The sequence below is a fragment of the Camarhynchus parvulus genome, chromosome 4, assembly GCF_901933205.1.
Source record: "Camarhynchus parvulus chromosome 4, STF_HiC, whole genome shotgun sequence".
Taxonomy (NCBI): domain Eukaryota; kingdom Metazoa; phylum Chordata; class Aves; order Passeriformes; family Thraupidae; genus Camarhynchus; species Camarhynchus parvulus.
The window spans coordinates 64,538,184-64,558,294 of NC_044574.1; the positions used below are offsets into that span (position 1 = coordinate 64,538,184).

The window sequence follows — 20,111 nt, forward strand, 5'->3', positions numbered from 1 at the left end:
GGAAAAACAAGAAAACCATAGAGATATGAGGCTGATGAGTCACTGGCAAGGAAACTTACACTGGATTGTTCTCTCATCATTTTCCCATAACTGAAAAACCAGCCAAGAGTGGAGAAGGGCAGCTGGGGCACCAGGCACTAGGAGGGGCTACAGACAGCAAATCCTCATGGCCCAAGGAGCGTGAGGCAGCATGGCATCAGCTCCAGGACTAGTACCCCAAACAGAGTGTCCTATGTCTTGCAAAGCCCCTGCCAAGCAGGACTGCACGTTGGGACAGTCTGCGTAAGAGATGATGGATCTGTAATGATGCAAGTAAAAGATCTGTTCTAAATCCCAGAGTGTGCAACAGTTTAAAAAGCTTGAAATAAAAAGCCATAGTGAGCCAGCTGGAAGAAGGGCCAGAGCAATGCCAACACCCTCTGGAGGAGGGCCTCTCCAACTTGATTGTAACTACCACTGCACCATTAGCAGACTTCCCCCATGCCAAGTCACTCAGCAGTGAGCAGGAGAAGAGAGCTCAGATCACTGCAGCAAGGGCTGGAGAGATGGAATATCCTATGTTCCCTCCAACAGCGTCCTCGTGCTCGCAGCATGCTGCCTTGTAACAGAGCATGCACAGCAGGAGTGAAGCAGGCAGATCGTGCACTGAGAGGCACTTGTTGAATTAGCAGCAACCTGCCCCGTAAAAATACACCCCACAGCAATGCTGGAGACCTGGCTGCCTGCAGCCACACCGCCCCAACAGCTGCCATCTAAATGTGGCTTAAAGAAGAACCCCTAAACCCCACACTTCTAAACAAGAACATCAGCTCTATAGCACTAAAATAATTTCTTTTTGCCAAGCTCACTGCACAGCTGATAGCACCTATTCTTAGCTTCTCCACAGGTCCTTCCTGTAGGGACAAACCGGTGTCTGTCCATCTTTTGCCATGGTGCAGAGACTCACCAGAGTGAGCACAGGTCAGTACTCATGTTCGCTTAAGCTCACGCTCTGAAAGACACCCTGGTTCCAGAGTGATATGAAAAAACCATGCTGTGAAAGGTCTGCAGCCAAAGGTCTGCACAAATTTCCTAAAGGCCCAGCAGCCGAGTTTCTTCACTGTCGGTGCCACCCCTGATGCCCTGCACAGGATGGGGGCAGACAGCAGGAGGTGGCTGCTCAGCCACAGGACATCGACACCAGCCCCAGGTATTACCTGGGGAACAGCAGCTGCTGTGCTGGGGCCAGAGTGGTCCCTGAGGGACATCAGAGATGGGGTAGGGTCAGCCATGGGGTGTTGTCAGGTCTGCTCCCACTCTACAGAGTAAAGCTTGGCATTTTAGCTATATGATGGAATAGCTCCTGTGGAGTAAAAGGAGGAAAACTGAATTAGATGTGGTTGAAGCTGGGGGCGGGGGGGGGCAGAAGTTTTTTCAAAAGGTGCCTCCCGCACTGGAAAATGCTACATTAAAAATTCTCTAATTGTGTCAAATTAGGATCTCTGTATGCCAAAGGAAAGCCAACATAACCTCCTCCGCAAAGAGAGCCTGAGGGGAGTTTTATAATACTTTCTTAGAGAGTAAAAGCTGCAGGGTGGGCGCACCTTCAGATTTCCCCTGAATTTTACATGGCAAACGTAGCTACTCTAGAGAGAGCGCGGGCTCAGAGGGCGGTCGAGGACAGGGGATGCTGCATCGGCGGAGCAGCACTCAGTCCGTGCCTTCCCGGGGGACGCGGAGAGGCGGAGGCGGCCCCGGGGGCGGCCCCCAACCCTCCCTGCGTGTCGCGGACTCACCTGGGGGCGGCCCGAGGCGGCGGCGGCGGGCGGCTCCCAGCTCCCGGCTCCCGGCGCTCAGCCCAGGGTTGCCGGGGTGGCGGGAGGCGGCGCGGGGCTGCTCCCGCCGAGCCCCGCAGCTGCCGGAGGAGCAGGCACAGCAGGAGCAGCAGCAGCAGCAGCAGCAGCAAGAACAGCGCCAGGTAGAGGAGCAGGTTGAGCTCCCACTCCATGCCGCCCGCGGCGCGGCTCGGCTCGGCTCCCCGCGGACCGCTCGGTGCCGGTGCCGGTGCCGGCGGCCGAGCCTCCTCCCCTGCGGCAGGAGAGGGGCACCGGGCGGAGGGGCCGCGGAGCCCGTCCTGCCTTCACCCCCCGCCTCTGCGGCCCCTCCCGCCGGGGCAGCCCCGGCGGCAAGGGGGCACCGGGACAGGGGCGGTGGGCGCAGGGGGCACCGCGGCTGCACCGCGCTGGCGCTCTGAGCCTGGCGCGTGTTGTCCCTGCTCCTGGGGCACAGGTCCCCTGTCACACAAACGATGCTCCGAGGCCACCTGTCACCGGCAGGAGAAGCTCCTGGGGTGGCTCACTTCCAGTCGGAGCCTCCCGTCCAGACTGAAATGCCCACATGTGCACCCATCCTCGCTGCCTCCCCAGCCCGTGTCACCGTACACCGGCACAGGCCAAACAGCTCCGAACGCCAGCGGCACCAGAAAATGTCTCTCCCCTTGAAGACATTTGAGAACCCTGCCCGTGGCTTGAAGCAAAAACACGAGTTTTGGCCACTTGACTCAGATTTTGGTGAACGATACAATTGTGATGGACCCACCATGAGTTCTGCTTTTCATGGTTCCATCTGTCCACCTCCCTGCATGATTTGTCTTGGCTCAAGTCATATTCCCAAAGCTTCCAAGGATTTATAAGCCAGGGAAGTGAAATTTCAGAGGGAACATTAGCATGGCTGCATATACTGCAAATTTTGTGAGGGCCTGAGGAAGTGTATTGTTTTCTGAAGAAATATGTATTAAAAAAAAGCTCATAAATTCTACTTCACCAAGCCTCCCAAATTCTTAAAATAAGTATAGCATCACGCCAAGTCTGAGCTAAGGAGATAAATATGTATTGAGTGTTTATGATTTTACACCAAATCTTCTATTCTTGTTGGACCTGTGAATAATATTTCACAATAGAGCTCAATATAAAAATTTGAAGCAATTTGGGAAAATGATAATTGACTTTTTCTTGAAGTAACAAAACATCATTCTGACAACTTCATCCATACCGTAGAAAACATTACCTGGTGGAAAAAGGCAAGACCAGCATCCATCATTCTCTAGTGCTCATCCTGGCCCTCTGTGATCTCTGACACAACAACTGGACACTTTCCCATTTTGCTTGTATTACTGTGAGGAATTCAACTACTCACAACAGTTTTCCTGTAAGCATTTCTGGGTAGGGAATGAAGAATTGGGATCTTTGGAAAATATGGAGAGATTGACATATGTGGCACAAGAGAATACTTCATGTGAGACAGCCTGCTCTTGTGCATGAGACCCTGGTGAGTGGCTGTTCTACACAACAGGAGGCACTTCTCAACCACACTTCTATCTTTTAACAACACCTGCATTCTAAGATACAACTGTAAATGTGAAATTTCTTTTAAAATCAGCCAAATCAACAAAAAGATGCATCCTCTGTTTTAAAAGGAGCATTTTAGTATCAAGATTTTAAGAGAGGCTGTCCATGCAGAACAACAAAACCACTTGATTGAGAAAGATTATGACTTCCAGCATTTCAAGGCAGTCAAAATTAATTTCTGGTCTGTAACAGATACTTGGAAGCTGAATAAGCCAGAGAAATAATTGAAAAAAAAAAAGCCATTTTGATTTAATGGTTTAACTTGATTATCTGATTATCCCCAATGTTATTAAATGTGCTGTCATCTCTTAGGGATCAGATGGAACTCATAAGCTTGTCAGTACTCTGGATTTCCTCTGTATTGTAGGACTATCATTATGTGGTACCAGGAAACATTTTCTGACACCTTTCCAACAGGAAAGAAAACCCAAACTAGATTCCAAATAGATATTCACTTAATTTTCACACTCCTGAGCTCTTGCATCAAGCCAGACTTTAACCGACCTCTCAAGTAATATTTAAGATTAGGATATGAGAAAGTGCTTCTTTTCAGGCAACAATTTTGTTCTATTTTTGCCTGTTCCCTGTTCCCCATGAAATGAAATTACAGTTTCTACTTTAACACAGACACCTATTGGTTCTTAAGAGAATTTGAAGATGCTTCAAAAAGGTTTGAAAATTTTAAACCACACTAAAATCTGAACTCAGACATTTGTTTTGTATATTCAGAGCCTTCAACTCAAGCTGTAACAATTCTGGCTTAGCATGACACTTAACTCAGCAACTGGTTTCACTTGAATCCATAGAAATCATGGAAACAGTTTGCCTGGAGACAGGGAAATTGCAGGCTGTGGAGACAAAAAAAGGAGAGGTGTAACTTCTTTTCCTCTGACTTTGTTGCTTGCCTGGCATCTAGCCTTGGAAACACTTCCCACTTTCCCCAAGGGATTGCTGAGGGCTGGGAACCAGAGTTCATTCAATGCAGCACTGCCTACAGGATCAGAATTTCTGGCAGGACCCTTTGGAGCAAAAAAATTATTTCATGAGAGCAGTAAACCCCAAGAGGTGATGTGAAGGTTAAAGTACAGGTGGAAACAGCAAGAATATTTTGGGGTTTACCCTGAAATCTAGCCTATGGAAGATGATCAAGCAAGAGACATCCAGCAAGCAGATGAAGATATTATTACAAATTTGCCTTAAGCTGGTGTTTGGATGATTTTCTGGCAGTTCTAGATCCCTTTCTTTTTTTTTGGTGGTTTTTTTTTGTGTGTGTGTTTTTTGTTTTGTTTTGCTTTTTGGGTTTGGGGGTTTTTTGTTTGTTTGTCTGTTTGTTTGGGTTTTTTTGGGTTTTTTGTGTGGTTTTTTGGTTGGTTGGTTGGTTTCTGTTTTGTTTTGTTTTTTAAATAAAAATTATTTGAGCATATATACCAGGCAACTTCTTTGCTCAATTTTAGCCTTGGAAGCTGTGACACATTCCCTCTAATACGTAAGGGACAAAGGTGCTTATCTGTGCTTCAGATAAAGAGCTTGTTTGAGTGCTTCCCTGGATCCTGGCCAGAATATCCCATTCCTCGTCTGAGCAGGAGGTACTGCTCATGCCTCACTTCTGCCAGCAGCACTGCTTGCAAGGACTGCCCATCCTCCCACCCCCCCCCCCCCGGCCCGCAACTGTTCATCATAAAAACAAATTATAAATTACATTAGAATATCTAGGCAGAGCCTTTCTTCCCAAATAACCTTATCAGCTGGAATAATGCATACATCATGTCATGCATGGATGTGTAAATGAGCAGGACTGGCAGCCAAGCAGCAAAGGCACATTGCCGTTAAGGCTGCCATGGAAAGAGACGGTCAATTTCATATTTATTTTGATTAGGCCATAAAAATTGCTGGCAGCTTGCTGTCAAGAAGCAAAGATTCTGATGCAGTTGGGTTTTCTTCTCCAGTCCTCAAATGAGATTTTCCCTCCAGGCTAGGTTCAGTAAGATAATCCAATTCAAGCATTTCAGCCCACAGAGCATTCAGCTCAAAGGAAGAAACGCTTCCATGTGGGCACAGTAGATCATCAGGATCTTCTTTCTAAAAATTCCTGCTTTAGCCTAAGTACCTGTGATTTATTTGCTTATTTATTCACTCTGCAGAGTGCGACACTCACCGCTGCTGAACACCCAGAGTATTTCCATTATTTCATTACCACTGTAGCCCTGCCCTTCACTGTTCAGAAACACAGAAATTTCTCAGCTTCTATTTCATTAACCATTTATACTGACCTTATTTTCTGTTTACCCTCCTCCTACAGATTTCCAATGCTGTGATTTTACACCTCCTTAATTTGTCCATTAAATCCTTCACTCTTCTTAGCACATGTGCAAGCACCAAAGCTGTAAAGCAGCCTCTGTGTGAAGAAGACAGGCATGGATTAAAGGGGACACAGCTGATTTCCAGCCCCAATACACGACTTATTTCCCCTGGAATTATTTTCAGCTCCCCCTGAAGATCACCATCATCAGCACCTTCTCTGTTTTGAAATGGGTGATTTGCCACCAGCCTGATGGATCGAGGCACCTAACAGTTCACTGAGAGAGCAGGAACAGGAATTTTTCTGACTCCACTTCAAGCAGAAATCTCAACATATGCAGAAATTAACATCTTTTTGTAATTGACGAGGAGTAACATCGTTTGGACGACTCCCACAAACAATAAAAACCCTTCTGAATTTACTCTTAGGAAACTTGAAGAGTAACAGAATTTAACCCCAAGCCTTCACTAATGAATATTGTCACCAAATTCACACAACGAAAAAGTAAAATCAGACAGAATTTCCACATAAAGATTGCCAGTAAAACTCCAAGGGCTATTTGCTTATTTTTGTCCTTGGAGAAGGAATGTCTTTCTATAATGTCATTGATATTGTCTTACACTTAATATTTGGGACAATATTTATCCTAAACTGAAAGTACAAAACCAGCATGGGAAAATCAGGCAGCACTTGTCCTCACCAACACAAACTTGTGAGTTTCAGAAACACAACTTACATTTAAGTTTGTACTAGAACTGTAGTGTGTTAACAGGGTTTGAAAAGAGGCGTAACTGAGATATTTCAACACTTTTGTGTGTAAAACGCCAATGTCTGCGGTTTAATGTTGGTGGGAAGATAATAGGTATTCTCGTTTTAGCTCAAACTAAGCATAAAAGCCACTTGTAAAGGCCTTTTTACTTACGGGCAACATTTCAGAACAGCAGGGAGGGATGTTCCTCTGGCAGCCTGGATGTCTGGGCTGCATTTTTGCCTGCAGCACTGACCGCCGTGTTCCCGACACCGGCCCGGCTGTTTCCCGAGGGCTGCAGGGCATCCGCACCTTGCGGGCTGGGCACCACAATGGTGTTAACCACTCCGAATGTCTGGCATGCATGTTTTGCGTTTTTTTTTTTTTTCTAAATTCCAGATGTTTTTCCCGACGACCGGCACTCCGGCGTCAGCTCACGCTGCCTCTGTCTCTCATGTGCCGCCTCACGGCTGAGGCACGCACCCTGTACTGCTGCGGCTTCTCCTCGGGTGCTGTATGCAATTTTAGGCACCAAAATGGAAACAATATGGAAAAGACATGGAGCTGTTGGAGAGCAGGAGGATGCTGAGGGGCCTGGAGGAGAAGCCGTGTGAGGGGCGGCTGAGGGCACTTGGTCCGTCCAGCTGGCAGAGACTGAGGGGAGACCTCGGCATCCTCGGGACGGGGAGCGGAGGGGCAGATGCCGATTTTTGCACCCTGATGACCAGGGACAGGACTAGAGGAAACAGCATGAAGCCGGGTCGGGGCAGGTTTAGCTTGGAGAGCAGGGAAAGTTTTTCCAAGCAGAGCACGATCGCGCCCCGCTGCGGGATTCTCAGGGCCGTGCCCTCCCCGAGGGACGCGCGCAGGGGCAGGAGCGCGGCGCGTGCGGGCTGGGCACGCGCGGCGCGCGGCGATGACGCGCGCGCTCCCCTTCCTTTCCCCCCCCAACCCCGTCACCCTCACGGCGCGGCCATGAAGGCGACGCCGCTCTCCAACTGCGAGCGGCGCTTCCTGCTGCGCGCCATCCAGGAGAAGAAGGTGCGGCGCCGGCACCCCCCTCGCTGCCCCTTTCCCCATCCCTTCCCCGCTGCTCGGCTGTCCCCGGGATCCGCCCCCGCGCGGTGCCGTCGCATGCCGGGCACGGCGCGCTGACCTCTCCATGTGTGTGTGTCCGTGTATTCCCGCAGCGCCTGGACGGGCGGCAATGCTACGACTACCGGAACATCCGCGTCTCCTTCGGCGCCGACCGCGGCTGCTGCATCGTGGAGCTGGGCAGGACCAGGTGGGCGCGGGGGCTCGGCCCCGGCTTAGATAGAGCCTGTGGTTCCCAGAGAGCCCAGTAAACAGATTTTAACCTTTCAATGTTGTAGTATTTGAAGGGTAGGAGCAAAGAGGAGAAGATGGAAATTAAGTAAGTGGGAAAGGGATGGTGTTTCCGTGATGATTGTAGTTACAGCTAATTTATAAAATGCAAAATTGTTCCCGTTTCCCTATATCTCGCATTTTGCATTCTTCCCCAAACCAAACGACCCTTTTTTGCCTGTGTAAAAATGAAATATAAGCACTTGATGCATATGAATATGCACAATATGAATTATTGTATTATGAATATATGCACAATATTTCATTACATTTTCTCATGTGTTCGAGTCAATTTTTAGTCTTAAAAGACAGGAGTATGTTCTAGTTCTTAACATTTGGTTCTTTCAGTTGTTGACTAAAGTTTAAATATGTATGACAGGCATTGAACAAGAAACTGTCAGGAGTGAGAATTACAAACTAAAACCCTAACCACGTGCTTTTTTCCCAAGTATGTGTTTTGTTTCTAGATTTTCCCCGGTACACTCTGTGACTTGGTGCTTTATTTGCTTGGCAGGGTTCTTGCCCAGGTCTCGTGCGAACTCGTTCCCCCTAAGCCCAGTCGGCCCACGGAAGGTGTGCTCTTCTTTAACCTGGAGCTCTCACCCATGGCTGCACCTGGGCTGGAGCCTGGCAGGTAATGAATGTCTTAAGAGGACTAAACAGGGATGGCATAAAAGCCACTGTAATCGTGCTGAGTTTGGGTTAATTTTGTTCCAACAGGCAATCCGAGTTACTGGTGTCACTGAACAGACTGCTGGAGCGATGCCTCAGAGATTCCAAGTGCATTGAGACTGAATCTCTCTGCGTTGTTGCTGGTGAAAAGGTAGGAAAACTTCATTTCTGGTCGGTTTAAACTAAAAGATACGTGTAGTCCAATTTTAAGTTGGTCTCTGTCTTGTGTTGGATAGTAGAAGTACTGATTTTAGGTTAATGTAAAGATCCTCTTGTCTGATTTGAGAGGTATTTTTACTTTGCCTGTCTGCATAGGCTTTCTGAAGTAGCTGAGACCCAACAGAATGATGTTTAAATTGTGCTGAAGTGCTGCATACTTTGTCATAATTAAATCTGGGTATCTTCAAATATACCAAGATCTTTCATCTTCTTAATCAAAGACCTAAGGAAAATATACTGGTTCTTTTTCTGGTTCAAAAAAATGAACTAGTTTAAAAAAAACCCAAACTTCTGTAGAATCCAGCAGTTTGGGTTTTTTTTGTATTTTTGTCAGGTTTGGCAAATTCGGCTGGACATGCACCTGTTAAACCATGATGGCAACATCACTGATGCTGCCAGCATAGCAGGGATTGTAGCTCTGTGCCATTTTCGCAGGCCAGATGTGTCTGTGCAAGGAGAGGAAGTAACTGTGGTAAGTTCTTTTTGTTTATTGGGTTGTTTTTTTTTTTTTTAATTTCCTGAAATTTCTTTGTCACTTTAAAATCAAACAAGTTTCATAAATAACTGTGTTCTGGGCCAATTCCTTTCAAAGTACACTCCTGAGGAACGTGATCCTGTCCCCTTGAGTATCCACCACATGCCCATTTGTGTCAGTTTTGCCTTCTTCCATCAAGGGTAAGATTTTGAGGTCTTATGTACCCATATAAGGGGTATAAACTTTGTATACCCATAGTTATTAATATGCAAACCAGCTCCTTTGTTTAATTGTGTTTAAGGGTAGTAAGATACCTTGAATTCCTACTGTTGCCTCATATTTCAAACCTTGATTCTAGGACCTATTTGTTGGTGGATCCAACTGAACGTGAGGAGCGGGTGATGGATGGGCTCCTGGTAATTGCCATGAATAAACACCATGAAATTTGTACCATCCAGTCCAGTGGAGTGGTCATGCTGCTGCCAGATCAGGTAAACCTTTGCTCTGATGGGTCTTTCTGTGGTGTACAGACTGCTTCCTGTGCTGCAGTCTTGATGTGGAAATATCCATGACATTTGGAAGCTGAGAAGTCAATTAACTGTCTGATTTTATTGGAAAAGATGATGTATTTTTTGTCTTAGTGGAAGAACGTAGTACTGTGTACCATGCTGCAGAAGGGATGTAGAAAATGTATAGTTTTTGGTCAGATATGCATCTTTTTATTTTCCCTGAGATTTGGCTGAAAAAAAGCCCTGCAAATTATTCCCAGTTGCACTCTGAAGCTGTTAACTTTTTGCATAAGTCTCAGTCAGTCCAGTCCCTCATGCTGAGGTGCCATATTGTGTTTGTAATTCCTGTGATTTAAATGTCTGTGATGCTTATGATGCTCTGTAGTTTCAGTTAAAAACCTCTTGATTTCCTGGTTGTAAGCTGCTTTTTGTATGTGTAACAGATTCTGAGGTGCAGTAAAATAACAGCTGTTAAGGTCGCAGAAATAACAGAACTGATTCAGAAAGCCTTGGAAAATGACCAGAAAGCCAGGTGAGTGTTTTGGGAAGGGCTGGAAATGGGGATTTTCAGATTGTGGTTTCAGCAGCAAATTGTCTTCACTTGTATTTGCTTTGAATAGCAAGCATTTGTATATTTGAACTTGAAAAGAGAAGCAGTTTTTGGTTATCCTGAAATAATGTCTGTTGCTGAATGACCAGGAAAGAAGGCGGGAAGTTCGGCTTTGCAGAATCCATCCCCAACCAAAGGATCACTACCTTCAAAATGGAGAGTGCTGCTGTGGACACCAACGACGTGGAAGAACAGGCTGGAGAAATCATTGCTAAAGCTGACCCTCCCTCAGAAGTGTATCTTTTCCAGGGTATTACCCAGGGGAAAACCAGGCTAAACACACATCTAAGATTCCTCATAGCTTAGGTAGCCATATAACCTTGAGAGGAAACATCATCCTCATCATCATCATCCTGGTCTTGGTTCAGTCTGATTTTAATTCCTTGCCTAAAGTGCAAAGCTGAGGTCAGAGCTGTGATTATTATTACAGTGACTGGAGAAGTGGCGCTCTGACCTCCCCTTTAGGGCTGTTCTCCCCAGCTTTGCTCTCAGAATATAAAGAAATTTACCAGCCAACACCAAGGTTTTTCTTAACTCCTGCAGTTTTGCCAGTCCAGTAGTGCACACTCCTGGCACAGCCCAAATTGGGGAAGGAATAGAGAGCTCCTGGGGAGACCTTGAAGAATCTGAGAAGGAAGAAGCAGCAGAAGAGGAAGGTGAAAGTGAGGCAGCTGCTTTTGAATGTGAGAAGGTGGAGACTGAGGATACAAGTACACTGAAGGAAACTAAGAGTGGTAAGTATTTGTTTTCTTAATATCAGATCTTATTATATCACTTTATTAACAGTTCATAATTAAAATGTGAAAGGTCTGTAGGAAGAAAGAACCATTGTAGCCACTTTACACATTTGCTAATTCCACTTGACCCAGTCAGTTATTTTCAAAACTTGATTTCTGTAGTATGGGGAGGGCTCCAAATGAATCAGTAGCCCCTCTGGATGTTTTTTTAAAAATGCTGTGGTTATTATTTACAGGAGTTGTTTGTACAAAACTGACCAGCAGTCTGGGGTTTGTGGGGTTTGTGTGTTTTTTAGATGAACCCATTGTTCTGTCTGACAGCGAGGAGGAAGAAGTTGTCATTCTGGAACCACAGGAACTACCAAGGAAAACAAGGTAACCAGCAAGTGGAATTAGGAGGGGGAAAGAGTTTGTAGGAAGTATTACCAGGAAGGACAGAATTTTGGCAAGGCCAAGAAAGGTTTCAATGGATAAAAGGGAATACAGATATAGCTGAGAGCAAGGAAGTTTAAATCTAGGCTAAATCTCTTTTGTCCTGGGAGGCCAGAGTCTGGCTGGCCTGCAGCTGTCTGAGATGGTTTTGGCTATTTGACTCATTTTAGTCCTTCCAGAGGGAGTGAGCACATACAAGTGGATCTCAGTCAGAGGCTCCTTAGAGCTGCTGCAGACATTCTATGTGCTGCACTAGAGCTGATGTTGAGTTTTACCTCCAAGAAGTGAGATTTGCTGCTGTATCCATGGAAACCCTTGTTGTTAGTGCACTTTCAAAAGATTAACTTACACCTTGGCCCCAGGCGTGGTGGGGAGTTGCCAAGTTATGGATAATCAGCCTGTGTTATTTTGAAAAACTATTCAGTATGTTTCTCTGATACAACTGTTGTTTGCTGACAGAACACAGACCAGCATCAAACAAGAAAATCCAAGTAAGAAAGCATTTAACAAAAGGAGAAGAAAGAAGAGAACTTCTCGTTAAAGCCATCATCCCTCCTGCAGGAAGGATGTATAATATGGATTTTAGTGTATTATTACTGAGCTTATTTTTGTAGATAATTTTATTTCCTCCCCTCCCAATATCTGGTTTTGCTTTTATGTATATGTTAAACCATTGTACACAGATTTAAATAAAAAAATGGTGCCTGTAACTGAAATCCTAGGTTTGGCATCCAGCTGCAGCAAAAACTCCCCTAGTTCAGCTTTCTTCACAGGGGAAAATCAATGTGCTGTGATTAAAACCTTCTTGCCCCCACTACTGCAAATCTTACCTTGTACTCAGACCACTTCGTATGAAAATCAGCAGAAATGCATGGACTTAAGAAACTAGCACAGAACTTCAGCAGTGGAGTTTCTTTAAAAGTTTAATTAAATATTACATGCAACAGACAGGAATGCTTCTTGAACTATAGGCGAAGAGTTATGCTCTCAGTTTAGGATCAGGCAAAACAAAGAGACAAGGAGGATTGCAAAATACCTGATCTGGGCACATTGTTTGCAAACAAGTGACCCTGGAAACATACACATATTTACAGAGTGAAGCAGGGCTATTTTACAGGTGACCTCAGCATTACATGAGCTGTGAACAGGAGAAAAGTTACTGTTGCAGACTTTACATTCCCCAAATCAGGTTAAGAAATTAATGTAAAAAAAAACCCCAAACCATATGTATATAACATTGCTCCCAGCCAGGCAAAGCTTGAATCAAGTTGTGCTCTTTCAGGAAGGGACCAACACACAAAACTTCTTTTCTCCAGGCGCTAAACCAGTGCATTTTCTTAGTGTCAGCTCTTCCAACCCAAAGTCACTGTCCTGAGTACAAAAATGGGTGAAGATGCAGTTCCTTCTTAGTTCTGTAGTACCACAAGACTGTAAACTTCTTCAGAAAAAAGAACAGTATTTTTTGCACTGCTGTTTCTCCCTTCTTCACACATAGCATCCCTATATTCCTTAGAGCCTTGAGTTGGAATGGATAAGTTAACCTGGATAGGCTTAACAGTAGTACAGTACAACCTGGGATATTTTGTTCAAGGCTTAGAAGCAAAAGCTGGAATTGTCCCATATTAACTTTGGAAAATGAGAAGGTGGGAAAAGATAGCACTTAATAGCAGAAGCAAGAGCTGCCCTGAGGAAGGAGGAACATTATCATGCTGGGCAGAGATGCCAGCCCCTGACTGGAGATTTTTTGTTAGGCTGCAGAGGAAGTCGGGTTGATAATGGTGAAGATAAAGCTCAGGGAGCATGGAAGAATTTTCCTCCATGCTACGGGAACAAATTCCATTGAAACTTGAGCACAGCTCTTTGATCAAGCACTAAATTAATACTAAAACCCACTCAAGTCTTTTCACCTAAAGTACTGCTACTTGCTCCTTTTCTGGAGAAAATACTTCATAAGCCTCCTTTAAATTACCCCTCCAATGTTGATATTTCTCAGTGGTCTTGGAATACACCACAGAATGGAAGGGGAAGGCAGAACCCAGTTTCCCAGGAAGAGCATTGTGGCCTGGAACCTTCAAGTAATTGCTACCAGTCAGCGTTGCCAGTTGCCTTTCCAAGGTCACAAACAGTGAAAAACACATTCCTCCCTATGCAAACTCCCTCTCCTGCAAGGTTAAAGTGTTTCCAACCCCAAGCACCAGACATGATACACTGCATAGGCTGTCCCAAATTCATTTTAGCATTTCAGTAGCAGCCCAGTGAAATTAATCCAAACAAAGGCTGTTGGCCAATGAAATGTGGTTCTTCATTAAGCATTAGAACATGCATAAAAGTCCAAGTGCATCCTAAGAAGATCAGATTGGCCATAAAGGCCACTCCTGCTGCTTATTTCGACCAGAATTTTGATCATCATTGGTTTTGTAGTTGAGGTGGTTCAGGGAAGGCTCAGTCAGGAGCACAAGGGTGGGGACAGAGTAGTAACTTTGTAGCTGCTGAGATGACACAAGGAGTTGTTCTCATTAACCACAGCTGCTCAGCCTGACAGATGACAATTTGAAAAAAGTTAGTTCAAATAGCCCACGCCCAAACAGCTGTTGGACATCTGTGAGGAGGAGTTTATACTGCTGGGTGCCCAGATAACCAGAGACAGCAGCGACTCCAAATTGAAGAGGCACAGGTTTCACAGGGCAGCCCTTGCCAAAATGCTTTAGAAATGAATGCCAGTTTAAGATGACAACACTACCCCTCAGTGATTTTAAGCTATTGGCAAGACCACTAACATCAGATACAAAAACTGTTTATTAGCCAACCTGGAAATGGCTCAATTCAGCCCACTTCCGTGCACTCGCTGCTTTACATGCCAACAGCAGCAGTACAGGGCAGCATCACTCCATTTACACAGGCTGAAGGTAAACATCCACTTGATCTAATGCTGATTGAATGCCAGTTTGCTTATGTAACAGTTCCAGAACTAAGGAAAAGCATGGCACGTTTTTGCTGTGTGCCAGAGAGGAGCTCCTCCCAAGCGTGAGGGGTGTACGGAATTCCTGCTGCTCTGCACACAGCCCATCCATGTCAGAAGACATTCCTTGCTCTTGAGGCCACAGAGCAGCAGTTCACCCACTGCAGTTTAACCCCTCCACCACCCCTAAAGAGGTACAAGGCAAGCAGACTGAGGACTAATTTTCTCAGTAGGCATCAATGGACTTTTGGGACAGCCAACACATCAGTGGGAACTCCATGGGTTTAGATTAGTATCAGTTTTACACTTGGATCAGAAGATACTGACAGCAAAACCATTTTCTGCGTAGTGGAAGCATGAGGTATGAACTGGTGCAGAGGTTTTAACTGTGCAGTCCCTGCAGCAGAGCATTCAGCCTTTCCCCTGATGAAGATCTGGCACTACATTATACAGCAACTGGGGCACATCCTAAAGAGCCTCATGAATCGGTTCCAGCAAGGAGCTCTCCTGGTGGCCAGAGAGTTTCTTCCAGTTTTGTAGCCATTAAGGCAATGTTTTGGATCTATGCTAAATCTCAGTTTAAACTAGACAGAATAAAAATGCTACTGATACTCTGTGGAGACCAAATCTTTCTTAGTCAGAAGGAGAAAAAGCCCTACTATAATAATGCACTGCTAGTATTAACATTTAGTCTATAATTAGATAAGCAGTCTCAGACTTCACGTGGCCTGCATGGTTAATTCTGTGCCCGAAGAGAACATTTTGATAAAAACACAGCTAAAACTCTTAACAAGATTGCATGTACAAAAGATTTACATTAAAACCACATGAAACTAAACTTCATAATTGAAGTCATCAAAGCCTGTATTCATATTCTGAGTGATCATATCTAGAATCCTGAATCATGTTTAAAACTGTACATCATTTCCTGGTAATATACATCTCTTAAAAAGATCAGTCTCTTGATTACTACAATAAGTTTAGTGTGTCTGGTGGGTCAATGAGCGATACTCCATGGTACCTAGAGAGGGAACAAAAGAGGCACGATGTCATCTTGCTCAAGAGCTCTTTGCCACAAAGAGCAGCATAACTGCAGCAAAGCACATTTCCTACAAGGCAGGCAGGAAACATTCTGGGGCTTGTTGGCTGCCATGCCCCACACACAGATTTTTAGGAGCATTAGGTATCACCAACTGTAGCAATGTCAAGAAAATTCCTCCAGTTTCTACCTGACAATTCAGGCAGCAACAGAAAGTATTGCCCGACAAACCACCATGTAAAAACCCCAGGGAGTTTTGTCACCCTCTCACTGAAGAGATGAATTGAATCTGCCTGAAGACTCAAAAGATATATATCCCACACCCACACCCTGCCAGGCAGTTACATGCTTGGACAAATCAGACATTAACACCTCCACAGATACTCACTTGGTACTCTTGTACTTTTCCCTTATGGACTGTTGTGTGTGCTGGGCTGCTTTGAGGTAGGTGTTGTGTAGGTCTATGAGGCAAGGCTTGATGTCTTCAAGGGTGTAGCCAGTTACTTTGCACAGGGATTCAGGCTGAGGGGAAAAAAGAAAGGCTGAGGGACATTTGAATGTTGCTGTTCACTTATGCTGACCACCAGTGGTGGAGTTTTTAGCTTTCTGTTGAACTATATTTACCTCACCCATCCCATTTTTCAAATGCCACAGGGAGCAATCCTTAATCAAGAATTAAGAGCCCAGGAGCACAGAGGGGCTGCAATTCCTGGAGCCCAGGCCCAGCACTCAGAACTGTGTACAAATACACTGAGCATACACAGAGGCCTGTGAAGGCTCACGCTGGAATGCTACGTACCCAGCTTTGTCCAGTGAGTGTGTAATCTGCCAGATGAAACGCTGCAGCAGCAATAACTGATGGCAAGTATTTCAGGTAAGGATCAGCATCAATTAGACTCAGCTCTCCCAGGTACTGCAAGAGAAATGAAAAAGGGAATCATGTCCTTCCAAAAGTTAACAGTTGCTCTAGAACCCTAACTTGAGCTTCCAATCCTGCCATCAGCTGGAAGGACACCTTTTATCAGTTTCCACTTACTTTCTCTTTAAGCATCTCCTGCTAGCTACTGCCAAACAGCATTCCTAATACATGCTTTCCCAGCACATTTTATATTTACAAACATACAAGAACTAGAGGGAAGAGTGTAGTCAGGTCTGACCTTCGCACAGTGAGACAAAGGCTTGTGTTTAGGACCTCTGGTACCTACCACAGAGCTAGGATTTACTATAACTTCAGCTGAAAGGTTATCTGTGCTCTTCTCTAGAAATCAGTCTCTGGATTTAGAGCTTGCTGCTGGTTGAGGAGAAAACCAAACCAAAAGCCCTTTTTTGCCAAAGTGTGTTAGTGGTCTTGCCAAAGCGTGTGGGTAGGTGTGGCAGCAGTAAATAAGAGAGAGGGAAACATCTATCTAGCAGTGCAACAAGCCCCAGTTTCAAGTTCATTAATCTCTGCCTGCTCTGAATAAGGGTGCATGCTTGAGCCAGGCCAAGTGCCAGCCTCTGATAAGAATTGGAGTATCCCAAACAGAAAGTGGCAATAGGAGTGTTAGTTCCCAGCAGTGGGGCACCACTTCTGGAGGAGCACAATTCATAGGGTGTACATAAGTTATACATATATACATACATGTGCAATAAGTATCTGCAATAAAACTCTCTAATTACATGAGCTGAGCTAGGAATTCCTACTTACCATTGACAGGCTCTCCACTTTAGCATCTGTCTGCTGGTGTAGGAAGTACTGGGTGAGGAACTGGTTGATTGTTGGAGCCGCCAAGTCAAATGACAAAACCTTCAGAATTAAGTGCTCCATCCTTAGGACCTGTTTCTTGGTGTAGGTGTCATCTGTGATGTAGACAAACTCGGCTACTTCAGGAGGGTAGATCTCTTCAAACTTTCTGCCAGGAGAAACATTTATAAGTAAATAATTGAGTACTAGAAAACCACCAGCATTCAATGAAATGCTCATTTAAATTCTGGCTTGGCAAGGAGCTGAGCACTGGTGCCAAACAAGTTTGCTGCAGTTAGTTCAGTAGCTCTTAAATCACCAGGATTTGAAATTAGAGAGTTACAACAGCGTGATAATTCAGGACTAAGGAATTTAGTACTTGCAGTCACTGAAACTCCAGAATAACCCACTAAATTAGCAACTGGGGCAAGCACAACTTGCTTTTCACATGCCTTAAGCATATTCCCTCAAATATTGTTTTAGATGCCAGCTGCTGCACCTGGAAATAACGGATTCTCACTTTAGGGGCAAACTTCAAAGATAACTGCCAAGCTTTCAGGTGGATAACTCTTGATTTTTATCCTACTGTGAAGCCTTCCCAAGTCAGTCCTGCTCTAGGCAACAGAACAGCCACAAGACTTTCATCTGTATGAAACCAGCAGGTGGAACTTGAAATGAAGCAATTTCACTTACGATGCGAGCAGCATAGCTGCAGTACCCACAAGCTGAAGTTTTCCTCTCAAAACAGACATGGAAGAAAGAAACCTATCAATGTAATTTACAGCTAAGTGCAGGGTTTCATTCTGTAATTTGTATTCTTCTCCAACTTCCACCAGCCAGTCCACGAGAATAGCCCGCATGTTGTTTGTGATATCAGGTTGCTTCTTCATGTAACCTATTTTGGGCTTGCACTTCACCTGTAGGTTTAGATGACAGATAGAGTTGAGGCTGGACCATGTGCTGGTAGGGAAGCAACTGTTTAAACTCCACTTATCACAAGTTTAACAAATCAGAAGTAAACACTGGTGAGTTTAGGATCAGTAAGTTCTATTTCTGTAATCTCACTTTCCAGCTTGTGTGTGGCACAATAAACTTTATCACAGTAAACCAGTCCCGTGCTCTTATTTCTCCCTTTCTAGCAAGCTCTAATTTAGTCACTGTCTTGGTAACTCATGTTCAGATACATTTCTCCACCCCAAACTCTTCCCCCGTGGGCTGTATGCAAATAAGAAAAGGGACAGCAGCTCACCTCCATTTCCCTCAGGTATGAATGGATTTCACTGATATAGTCTGGCACATTATTAACGTTTGGTGCTTTCTCTTCTGTTTCTGAGGTTATTGAAATATCCATAATACTTGGAGAATCTAAGCAGAGGATAACAGGCATGTTAAAATGGGCACCATCACATCATTTCCTCACAGCACAGGGAACCTTGTGCAGGCTCACTCAGCTGGACTGGGAGTTGGGGAGGCTCTACAGAAGTGACATGTTGGGGCAACAGGGAAGTTTTCCCTTCCCCTTTCTCCTCTTCCCGCTAAGAATAAAGAGATGGAAAACTCTCTTGCAATTATGTAGTGCTCAGTGCACCCTGTGTTACCTTGTAACATAGATGTGGATCCTGCAAGGTTAGATTGTGGTTTAAAACAGGGCAGGGGCGACAGAGCTTTTTGTAGCCTGCCGAAGTGGATCACAGAAAAACCAGCCCCCAGATATTCAGACATGTGCTACAGAAGATGGATCTGGCAGTTCCCATTTTTCACATACTGGCAAGAGCTCAAAACACTTGCACCACTAACTGGCAGAAAAACCTTTTACGTCTTGAGATCTGCCTGGGTAAAGTCCCCTTCTAACTCTGTAATGGTAGCAAAGGGCGAGGCTTTATGGGTTGATCTTTTCTGTAATACGGCTTCTCCCATGAGGTACTGATAGTTAAAGTTATAAATTAAAAAACGGCCTAAACCAGCAGGGGATAAGAGCACATCGGCTCAGCTGCATGGAAGAGCTGTTGCACCCTGGTAGCAGGCTCAAAGGAACCAAACCAGCCCGCGTCCCAGGCCACAGCCCTGCAGCTGGCTCTGGGAGCCCTTCCCAGGGCGAGCTCCTCCTCGTTCCCCGGGGGCAGGCAGGGCCCTGAGGGGGAGCAGGTGGGTCGCGGCCTGCACGGCGCCCCGGGGCCGGGCTCTCACGTACCAAAGCTCAGCTCCATGGCGTTGCCCAGGGGAGCCAGGGGCCGCCGCTCGCCCAGGGCACACACGGCCGCACGCAGCCCCAGCGCCGCCTCCTCCTTCTGCCCCGCCGGGACGCCCCGCTGCCGCCGCGGCTCCCGCTCCCCATCGGGCTCGTCCACATGGATGGAGAAGGGCTGGTGTTGGTGCTGCTGCAGCCCCGCCGCCGCTCCATGGCCCTCGCAGCCGCCCCGCGCCGCCTGTGGGGAGAGCGGCCGTCAGCGCCGGGCCCTGACAGCTCCCGCCGCTGCCCCTTCCACACCGCCCCACTCCCGCCGCTCCCCCCTCACCTGCAGCGGGATCCCGGCGCGCTGCTGCGCCCCCCGCAGCAGCCCCAGCGCCACGCGGGTGCCGGCGGCGGGCGGCGGCGCCGCGGCTTTGCCGGCCGCCGGCGGGGGCACGTTCTCCTGGTTCTCCTGCTCCGCCAGCATGGCCGCAGCAGGAGCCGGGGGCAGCGCGGCGGAGGGGACGGCGGGGCCGGAGCGGCGGGGCCGGGGACGGGCGCGCCTGGAGCCGCCCGCGCCGTTCAAGTAGCCCGCGACTCTTGAACCGCCCAATGGGCGAGCGAGGCGTCACGGCCGCGCCGGATGGGGCGGGCAGAGGGACGGACAGACAGACACGAGCGGACGCGGAGGGCGGGGAGCGCACGGGGAGGGAGCGCGGCTGCCGGGGACGGCAGGCCCCGCGCCCGCCCAAGGGAGAGACAGAAGAG

At 46.5% G+C, this 20,111-nt stretch overlaps 2 protein-coding genes across 3 annotated transcripts; one reads left to right on the forward strand and one right to left on the reverse strand.

The window, feature by feature from the left end:
- The first annotated feature begins 7,371 nt into the window (after positions 1-7,371).
- Positions 7,372-12,168, forward strand: EXOSC9 (exosome component 9). Of its 2 annotated transcripts, none has more exons than XM_030947852.1 (12): positions 7,372-7,474; positions 7,624-7,718; positions 8,313-8,432; positions 8,519-8,621; positions 9,024-9,161; positions 9,282-9,364; positions 9,523-9,655; positions 10,117-10,205; positions 10,373-10,519; positions 10,827-11,017; positions 11,317-11,395; positions 11,912-12,168. In XM_030947852.1, the coding sequence occupies exons 1-12, from the start codon at positions 7,409-7,411 to the stop codon at positions 11,991-11,993; spliced, it is 1,326 nt and encodes a 441-aa protein (XP_030803712.1). In that variant the 5' UTR covers positions 7,372-7,408; the 3' UTR covers positions 11,994-12,168. The 2 variants fall into 2 exon arrangements, with proteins under 2 accessions (XP_030803712.1, XP_030803713.1); XM_030947853.1 differs by having other exon boundaries at positions 10,836-11,017; positions 11,912-12,162.
- Positions 12,169-14,233: 2,065 nt separating this feature from the next.
- On the reverse strand, positions 14,234-19,912 carry CCNA2 (cyclin A2). Its single transcript, XM_030947854.1, has 8 exons — positions 19,690-19,912; positions 19,365-19,599; positions 18,423-18,538; positions 17,867-18,090; positions 17,138-17,342; positions 16,250-16,363; positions 15,839-15,972; positions 14,234-15,432 (listed from the first exon to the last, which is right to left on the reverse strand). The coding sequence occupies exons 1-8, from the start codon at positions 19,828-19,830 to the stop codon at positions 15,381-15,383; spliced, it is 1,221 nt and encodes a 406-aa protein (XP_030803714.1). The 5' UTR covers positions 19,831-19,912; the 3' UTR covers positions 14,234-15,380.
- Between the last annotated feature and the right edge of the window lie 199 nt (positions 19,913-20,111).

Bases quoted from the DNA above. Each gene is read 5' to 3' on its own strand.
- CCNA2 (XM_030947854.1), bottom strand. From the start codon at position 19,830: ATGCTGGCGGAGCAGGAGAACCAGGAGAACGTGCCCCCGCCGGCGGCC. The intron at 17,343-17,866 runs GTAAGTGAAATT...TTCTCCTGGCAG, and splicing joins GCAGCTATGCTGCTCGCATC to AAAGTTTGAAGAGATCTACC. The intron at 16,364-17,137 runs GTAAGTAGGAAT...TTTCTCTTGCAG, and splicing joins AAGTGGAGAGCCTGTCAATG to TACCTGGGAGAGCTGAGTCT.
- EXOSC9 (XM_030947852.1), top strand. From the start codon at position 7,409: ATGAAGGCGACGCCGCTCTCCAACTGCGAGCGGCGCTTCCTGCTGCGC. The intron at 11,018-11,316 runs GTAAGTATTTGT...TGTGTTTTTTAG, and splicing joins ACTGAAGGAAACTAAGAGTG to ATGAACCCATTGTTCTGTCT. The intron at 11,396-11,911 runs GTAACCAGCAAG...GTTTGCTGACAG, and splicing joins GAACTACCAAGGAAAACAAG to AACACAGACCAGCATCAAAC.